At 54.3% G+C, this 9,037-nt stretch overlaps 1 protein-coding gene across 2 annotated transcripts; it reads left to right on the top strand.

Moving 5' to 3' along the window:
- The first annotated feature begins 458 nt into the window (after positions 1–458).
- GPR182 (G protein-coupled receptor 182) lies at positions 459–8,039 on the top strand. 2 transcript variants are annotated; one of them, XM_039514570.1, is made up of 2 exons: positions 459–1,015; positions 5,858–8,039. In XM_039514570.1, exon 2 carries the CDS (start codon positions 5,874–5,876, stop codon positions 6,966–6,968), a length of 1,095 nt encoding a protein of 364 aa, XP_039370504.1. In that variant the 5' UTR covers positions 459–1,015; positions 5,858–5,873; the 3' UTR covers positions 6,969–8,039. The 2 variants fall into 2 exon arrangements, with proteins under 2 accessions (XP_039370504.1, XP_039370505.1); XM_039514571.1 differs by lacking the exon at positions 459–1,015 and adding an exon at positions 2,127–2,326.
- The last annotated feature ends 998 nt before the right edge of the window (positions 8,040–9,037 follow it).

Raw genomic sequence — 9,037 nt, forward strand, 5'->3', positions numbered from 1 at the left:
TTTATTCCAGCCATGGATCAAACTCTATCCAGGCCCCTATAGACACAATGCTATAGGTCTCCCTAGCCCCACTCTCACTTGGTGTGGCACTGATCGGGGTTCCTTCCTCCCAACACAGAGAGGCATGGGGCCACCTTCTCCCTCAGCACCCCGTCTCTGGCCTAGAGAAGTGGGTCTTAGAAACAATGCCCCACTGAGCTACGTGGGGCAGACCCTGCCTCTCGGCGCTACTGTCGCAGGCTCTCTGCACACTCAGGCAACGGTTACTCTCAGGTGACAGCGCTGAGATTTTCATTGCAACCTGGAGGGCTAGAAACAATTTAAAAAAAAAGCAAGCTGAGGTCCTGACATCATCCCACAACTCCGGGAGCTAGTGGGGGGCCTTCGGCAGGGGTCAATAACATCTCCGCCTTAACCCATCTTGATTCATTGGCACAGATTAACCCAGAGCCAGGAAGGCCAGCTTTCCTCCCTGCCTGGGAATGGCTAAGCCGCTGCGAGTTCTGCTGCAATCTGTGGGCTCCGTCTCAGCAAACAGGTCAGGCAAAAGCTGGTTGGGAGGCTGAGTGGGGCAGGCCATGGATTTTGGAGCCTTGCTCTGTGCAAAGGAAATTAACCTGGAAAAGATGCACCCACGGGCCTACTCCACTGTCATGTCCTATCTGACCCGTTCCCAAAATCTTCCTCCCCTCCCAGCCCCCAGCTCTGCAGTGAGACCAAACCCATCTTCATTCTGGCTGAGCCAGATCCCAGGGATTAGGAATCACATCCAATGCGGCCTTGCGCTGGGCTGGGTTTGCAGGATATCAGGCGACGATGTGCGTTTCCTGGAGGGAAGAGAGCTCCGAGGGGTGGGGGGATGTGGGTGGAAGAAGCCAGCAAGCCCACCCTGAGCTCACTCTGGGAACGACGGTCCCTACAGCATAGATCCGCCTGAGCCACAGAGCTGGAGGCACCAGGGCACCGGCTGCTCCTCTGCCACCCACCCGGGCACACCTTCAGCCTTCCATTGCAGGTGAGCATGTACCTGTTACTTTCCACCTCTCTCTCCTCCCCCACCGTATTCAAAGCGCCAGGCTTTGCAGTAACAACCGCCCGGCGCCCAAAGGATGGTTGCACGTCAAACCACCTCTGTTAATGGGGTTAGATTTCCGCAGGCACGAGTCCCCCCAAATCGCTTTCTTTTCCTTTCTCCAAACATTCTGAAAAGAGCAACCAGGCCCCGTCGTCCTCCTGCTGCACCGACGGATGCTTTTGCAGCCGACTACCAAGCTGCCGAGCGTTCCTCTGGGTTGCAAAAACAACGAGGAGGCCTTGTGGCACCTTAGAGACTAACACATTTATTTGGGCATGAGCTTTCCTGGGCTAGAGCCCACTTCATCAGATGCATGAAGTGAAAAATACAGGGGCAGGTATAAATACACGAAAGGACGGGGGTTGCTTTACCAAGCGTGAGGTCAAGTTTACGAGATAAATCAATTCACAGCAGGATCCCAAGGGAGGAAAGCTGACTTTGGAAGTGGTAAGAGAGTGGCCCATTACAGACAGTTGACAGGAAGGTGTGAGTACCAGTAGGGAGAAATTAGTATTGGGGAAATTAAGTTTAGGTTTTGTAACGACCCAGCCACTCCCAGTCTTTATTCAGGCCTAATCTGATGGTATCTAGTTTGCAAATTAATTCCAGTTCTGCAGCTTCACGTTGGAGTCTGTTTTTGAAGTTTTTTTGTTGAAGAATTGTCACTGTGAGGTCTGTTACTGAGTGACCGGAGAGACTGAAGTGTTCTCCTTCACTGACTGACCTCACCCTTGGGAAAGCAACCCCGTCCTTTCATGTATTTATACCTGCTCCTGTATTTTTCACTTCATGCATCTGATGAAGTGGGCTTAGGGTTACCAGACAGCAACTGTGAAAAAACGGGACGGAGGTGGGGGTAATAGGCGCCTACATAAGAAAAAGTCCCCCAAAACGGGACTGTCCCTTTAAAAACGGGACATCTGGTCACCCTAAGTGGGCTCAAGCCCACAAAAGCTTATGCCCAAATAAAGCTGTTAGTCTCTAAGGTGCCACAAGGACTCCTCGTTGTTTTTGCTGATAACACGGCTGCTACTCTGACACTCTGGGCTGCATGCGGCTTCCCCACGCTGCCTGCATTCCTAAGCTCACGGTGAGGAGGGCACTATAACTATCTAGTTAGAGTAGCGTGTTCTGTAAGCTTTCCCGGGAGGAACCTCTTACCTTGCATGTTCTTCCAACGGCATCACGCTGAGACGCAGCCGCTCCGGGATTTGGATAAGTCGGCGGTTCTGGAGGTAGTGCGATGTGACGGTCAGTTGCTTCTCTCTGCAATTTGTAATTACCACGGCTGATTTCTCTCTGCAATTTGTAATTACCACGCCTGATTGTGGTCCCGGTGGGAAGTGGAACAGCAAAGACCCTCCCAGGGGTGAGATTCCGATAGCACAGAGCGGTTGGAGCCGCGAAAGGGGGAGTTGAATGGCACATCTGTTGCTCTGGCCCAAGGAATATAGTGGTGCTGGAGTGATCTTGAGCGTATTTAACATGCTAAATGTTTTATACCGACCCCATGGCCACTGGCTCCAAGCTCAATCAGCGATCGGATTTTGGGACATGAGGACAGGCTCCACGCAGACAGGGTCAGAGCCTCTGCTAAAGTGAATGGAGTTACACCAGTTTCCACCAGCTAAAGATCTGGCCCAGCAGTTCTTTAAGCCAGTGGCTCCCAACCTTTCCAGACGACTGTCCCCCCTTTCAGGAGTCTGATGTGTCTTGTGGACCCCAAAGTCTCACCTTGCTTAAAAACGACTTGCGCACAAAATCAGCTATAAAAATACAGAAGTGTCACAGCCGCAGTGTTACTGAAAAATGGCTCATTTTCACCGTATAATTATAAATCAGCTGAAATATGAACATTGTACTGACATTTCAGTGTCTACCGCAGGGGTTGGCCACCTTTCAGAAGTGCTGGGCCGAGTCTCCATTTATTCACTCTGATTTAAGGCTCTGCGTGCCGGTCATACATTTTAGCGTTTTTAGAAGGTCTCTTTCTATACGTCTATAATATAGAACTAAACTATTGTTGTATGTAAAGTAAATAAGGTTTTTAAAATGTTTAAGAAACTTCGTTTAAAATTAAATTAAAATGCAGAGCCCCCCGGCCCGGTGGCCAGGACCCGGGCAGTGTGAGTGCCACTGAGAATCAGCTCGCGTGCCGGCTTCGGCACCCGGGCCATAGGGTGCCTACCCCTGGTCTAGCGTATAGAACAGTCTAAACAAGTCATTGTCTGTAGGAAATTTTAGCTTGTCCTGACTTCGCTGGTGCTTTTTTATGTAGCCTGTGGGCAAATCTCTAGATGAGGTGATGTACCCCCTGGAAGACTCTGCGTACCCCTGATTGACAGCACTGAGATTGGCTACGGGTTTGGGCTAATATGAGTGGAAATCATTTTCCTGCATATGCTGCAGGGTTACATAGCACTTGTCCTCGGCGGATCTCAAAGCAGGCAAATATTTACCGAGCTTCCCACTGACTGCACTGGGGATGGCACCTCCGTGTGAATTCACAACGAGGATGCTCCCAGGGTTTCAGTTTAGACTCGGGAACAAACACTGGGAGCTGCAGACGATCGTGTTCACGCAGCCTTCCTCCCTGCATGCAGAGGCGGCTCTAGCGATTTGACCGCCCCAAGCACGGCGGCATGCCGCCGGGGGCGCCCTGCCAGTCGCCGGTCCCGCGGCTCCGGTGGATCTCCCACAGACGTACCTGCGGAGGGTCCGCTGGTCCCGCGGCTCCGGTGGACCTCCCACAGGCACGCCTGCGGATGCGCCACTGGAGCCGCGGGAGGTCCACCGGAGCCGCCTGCCGCCCGGCAGAGCGCCCCCTGCGGCATGCCGCCCTAAGCACGCGCTTGGCGCGCTGGGGTCTGGAGCCGGCCCTGCTTGTGGCACCTTAGAGACTAACACGTTTATCTGAGCATAAGCTTTTGTGGGCTACAGCCCACTTCATCAGATGCACAGAATGGAACATACAGTGAGGAGATATATCTACATACAGAGAACATGAAAAGGTGGGAGTTGCCCTACCAACTCTAAGAGGCTAATTAATTAAGATGAGCTATTGTCAGCAGGAGGAAAAAAACCCTTTTGTAGTGCTAATCAAGATGGCCCATTTCAGACAGTTTGACAAGAAGGTGTGAGGATACTTAACATGGGGAAATAGATTCAATGTGTGTAATGGCCCAGCCATTCCCAGTCTCTATTCAAGCCTGAGACCTTCTTGTCAATTAATTAGGGTTGGTCTGGCTACTCCCACTTTTTCATGTTCTCTGTATGTAGATACCTTCTGACTATATGTTCCAGTCTCTGCATCCGATGAAGTGGGCTGTAGCCCACGAAAGCTTATGCTCAGATAAATGTGTTAGTCTCTAATGTGCCACAATTCTCCTGTTCTTTTTACCCTGATTACGGTGGTTCTCATAGCTTCTTAGAGTTTCAGGCCAGGAGGGCCCATTAGAACATCTCGTCCGACCTCCTGTGTAGCCCGAGCTAGAGGATTTCACCCAGTTTGAGCCCAATGACTCGAGTTTAGCCAAAGCATCTACAGAAGGGGATCCAGCCCAGATTCGCAGACATCTACCGCCTCCTTTGGGAGTTTGTTCCGAAGGTTAATCACCCTCACGCTAAAAAAGTTTCCGTCTTATTTCTCATTGGAATTTGCCTGGCTTTATTTCCAGCTACGGAGGCTTGTTCTGTCTTTCTCCCTTGGGTTAAAGGGCCCTTCAGTACCCAGATTTTGTCCCCGAGAAGGTACCTAGACACAGTCACTTCTGGATCTTCTCTTTGATCGAGTAAACAGAATTTGCTGAGCTCACTTGAAAATCTGCCCACGAGTGACCTGCTCACAGGGGACGTCTACCCTGCAAGAAAAAGCAGGACCAAGTCTCAGAGCCTGGGGTCAACTGACTCGGGTTTCTGGGGCTTGAGCTGTGGGGCTAAAAATAGCCGTGTAGACGTTTGTGCTCTGGCTGAAGCTGGGGCTGCAAGACCCATCCCCTCGTGGGGTTTCAGAGCCCAGGCTCCAACCCCCGCCCCAGGGCCTTCACTGAAAGTTTTAGCCCCACATCCTGAGCCCCGCAAGCCTGAGTCAGTTGACCCAGGCCAGCCGCCATTGTGCCGTGGGTCGTTTATTGCCGTGTAGATGTATCAATAGCGAGTCTATTGGGGGCAGAACCTGGGATGTCCTTCGGCCTGGCCCAGTACCGTAAATCACAGGAGTGGTGTTCTCCTCTGCGGGAGATAATTCAACTGAGTGGGGACAGCAGGAGAGGTTGGGCGATCTGCTCTTCAAAGCAAACATTGCTGCTTGCAGGGGCAGCTCCAGGCCCCAGCATGCCAAGCGCGTGCTTGGGGCGGCATGCCGCGGGGGGCGCTCTGCCGGTCGCCGGGAGGGCGGCAGGCGGCTCCGGTGGACCTCCCGCAGACGTGCCTGCGGAGGGTCCGCTGGTCCCGCGGCTTCGGTGGAGTATCCGCAGGCACGTCTGTGGGAGGTCCACCGGAGCCGCGGGACCGGCGACCGGCAGAGCACCCCCTGCGGCGTGCCGCCGTGCTTGGGGCGGTGAAATGGCTAGAGCCACCCCTGGCTGCTTGTGGGGGATGTATGTGTGGAGGAGGGTTGTCGTGTGTATATGGGCACGTGTGTGTGTGTGTGTCTTTGTGTGGAGGGAGGGGATGAGCTCTGGGGACCCGGAGAGGGCTTTGGAAAGGATCCCCACGGCATGTCCCTACTTGTCGTTCTGCGGCCAAACCCCAGCAGTTAAATCGCCTTCCCTTTCTTTCCAGCCGCTCACCGTCCACAATGGCCGAGGTGACCACGGTCCCCGCTGAGACGCCGGATCCCTTTAACGAGTTCGGGGACTACCACAACTGGACCCAGCTGCTCCAATACCTGAACTACACCTTCACCTTCTGCGACACCCACCTGGACGAGAACATCAAGCGGGTGATGCTCTTCATCCTCTACTTGGTCATCTTCGTGGTGGGGCTGGTGGAAAACATCCTCGTCATCTGGGTCAACTGGCACACCTGGGGCAACAAAAACCTGGTCAACCTCTACATCGTGAACATGGCCATCGCCGACTTAGGGGTGCTGTTATCCCTGCCCATCTGGATGCTGGAGGCCATGCTCGACTACACCTGGCTCTGGGGCAGCTTCCTGTGCCGCTTCACCCACTACTTCTACTTCGCCAACATGTACAGCAGCATCTTCTTCCTGAGCGGCCTCAGCGTGGACCGCTACGTCTCCCTGACGACGTCATCCCGCTTCTGGCGGCAGCACCAGCACCGGGCACGCCGCCTCCTCTGCTTCGGCATCTGGCTCTTCGCCGCCCTCCTCCCCTTCCTGGAGGTGGCCCACACACAGCTGGTGGACTCGGTGGAGCCCATGTGCATCTTCCTGGCCCCCTTCGAGACCTATGATGAGTGGGCCCTGGGCATCAGCTTAGCCACCACCATCATTGGGTTCCTCATCCCCTTCTCCATCATCGCTGTCTTTAACATACTGACGGCCATGTACATCAAGCACTCCAAGCCGGAAAGCAGGAAGCACTGCCTCCTGATCTACGCCTACATCGTCGTGTTCCTAGTATGCTGGCTGCCCTACCACGTCACCCTGACCCTCCTGACCCTCGACGGCAGCCACTTCATTTACAGCTGCAACGTTGCCAACTTCCTCTACTTCTTCTACGACATCATCGACTGTTTCAGCATGTTCCACTGCGTGGCCAACCCCATCCTCTACAACTTTCTGAGCAAGAACTTCCGCAGCAAACTCATCTCGGCCGTGGTGAAGTACATCCCCAAAGACCAAATCAAGCAGAAAGGCGGGGACCGTTCCTCTTCCAGCACCCAGCACTCTATAGTCATTACCAAAGACAACATCCCACCTAATTAAACATCCACCGGGCTCTCCATACATTGCTGGCAGCTGGTCCCAGGGGTGGCTGGCTTCCTAAATCAGACCCCCAAAAGATTTCTTCCCCTGGCAATAAGGCAAGACACTTTGCTTTCCGATGGCATTTTCTTCTTGCCACCCACGGCTCTGAAGGCTTGGAGGGACGGTAGAAATGAGATGCTGTGGGGAGCAGCTGATATTTTGCCTCTGACGTGCTGCTGTATCAAATCTATTTAGCTAAAGAAACAGAGAGGAAGAGATGTCCTATTTTTCAAAGAAATGCTCATTGGTTTATTACTATCGATTATTCTGGCTACCCAGGGACCTCAACGCAAATCCGGCTGCTTTGCTCTCCAGCTCCAGCTAAGCAGGAGTTGGAACGAGCAATGTTTTGCCACCAGCTCTTCCGCGACGCCTGCCTTTTGCTTGCCGATGTGCTCCGGGTATCCCACACCGGGAAGAGACCAGGCGTTAAGCTGCCTCTTCCGTTGAACGATCTAGGTCAGAAAAAAGGGGTGGAATTCTTTTCCTTCGGAGCACAAATCGATCGAGTCGCAGCACCCGGCGAGAAAGACGAGGGGCTGACCTCGCAAGGTGAAACCAAAGGGAGTGGGAGCCACGAAGCAGGGTGGAGCCTTCACTAGGGAAAGAGCATGTCAGCGCCAATAGGAAACGGCTTTTGGAGAGCAATATTGCAACCACAGAGGGAAAGAAGCAGGGAGGAATCAGGCCGCAGTCCACTGTACAGACGTCTTCCCCTAAGGCTTTGTCTACATTACCACTTTTGTTGGTCAGAGATGTGAAAAAAACACACACACCCCGACCGACCTACGTTTCCCCGACAAAAGTGCTGGTGTGGACAGCGCTGGGTTGGCAGGAGAGCTCTGCTTCCGACATCGCTAACGCCCCTCGTTGGGGGTGGTTTAACGAGGCCGGCAGGAGAGCTCTGTTCAGCCCTGAGTGAATTCTGCTAAAGCACATGGGGAGGGGAAGGCGTGAAGGTAACTGGGAATTAATAAATCACAAAGAACCAACTGATCCACGGCCTTGGCCTGTTACAAATACAGAAAAGCAAATTGGACAGGATCTGGGGAAAGGGTGCTTAGGGCAAGGAAAGGAGAGGCGGGATGTTCCCAGAGGCAAAGCCGTCCCTTGGGTATGGCGAATCGGGGTAACCGCTCTGGGCCCCGCGCTTTGGGGGGCCCTGTGCTTCAGTGTGCATGTGTTGTGTGGGGGACGCCAGGCCGGCCCGGGGGGTGTGGTTAGGGGTTCGGGGGGCTTGGTGCCAGCAGCGGGGGTCGGACCCACACTCACTGGCTGGAAGCGCGCGGTGCATTTCTTTTTCTTGCTCGGCATCATGGGGCTTGGGCTCAGCCTCTGGCCGCGGCAACCCCAGCCTGCCTCGCCGGCTCCCGGTGTCGCCCATCACCGCTGCCGCACCGGCCACGCTGCCAGAACACGCCCGCGCCAGGCTGATCCCATCCACTGCCTTTCCCCCCGGATCCCCCCAGCACAGGGGGCTCCCTAGCCCCTAGTACAGGTGCCTGGGACTCTCCATCGTCCCCTCCCCACACCAGATTTCACCTGTATAAAAAATGTTAAGGTCGTGGGGGGGCGAGTCCATACAGGCTGATTTGTCCCAGGCCCCACCACCCCTAGGGACGGCCCTGCCCAGGGGCTGAAAGAACGAATCCTAGAAGACAAGAGAAGCGGGTGGGACCAGCCCTGCTTCTCGGAGGCAGTGCACTGCATTCATTCCGGGGCTTTCGGGCGATACATACCTTGCTTAAGGAGACACTCCGTGTCCCTTTGCCTCCTTGTTCAAATGGGAGGCAAAGGGCAGGGGCCTGTGGATTTGCAAGATGAAGGGGTTTCCATAGCGAATAATTAGCCTCATCAGGAGGTCTCTCGCCCGCCCTGCCCCACCCCTCAAGACCTCACAAACAGACCATGTGACATTTCACGACATTGCGACAGATTACGACGGCGGTGGAGTCTGTATCCCCTTTCCCCCCGCTCAGCGCTCCCCTTGGAATGCCTCCATGCTGCTCTGTAGTGGTCCCGCAAAG

The sequence above is a fragment of the Mauremys reevesii genome, linkage group 25 (genome assembly GCF_016161935.1).
Source record: "Mauremys reevesii isolate NIE-2019 linkage group 25, ASM1616193v1, whole genome shotgun sequence".
Classification (NCBI taxonomy): Eukaryota; Metazoa; Chordata; order Testudines; family Geoemydidae; genus Mauremys; species Mauremys reevesii.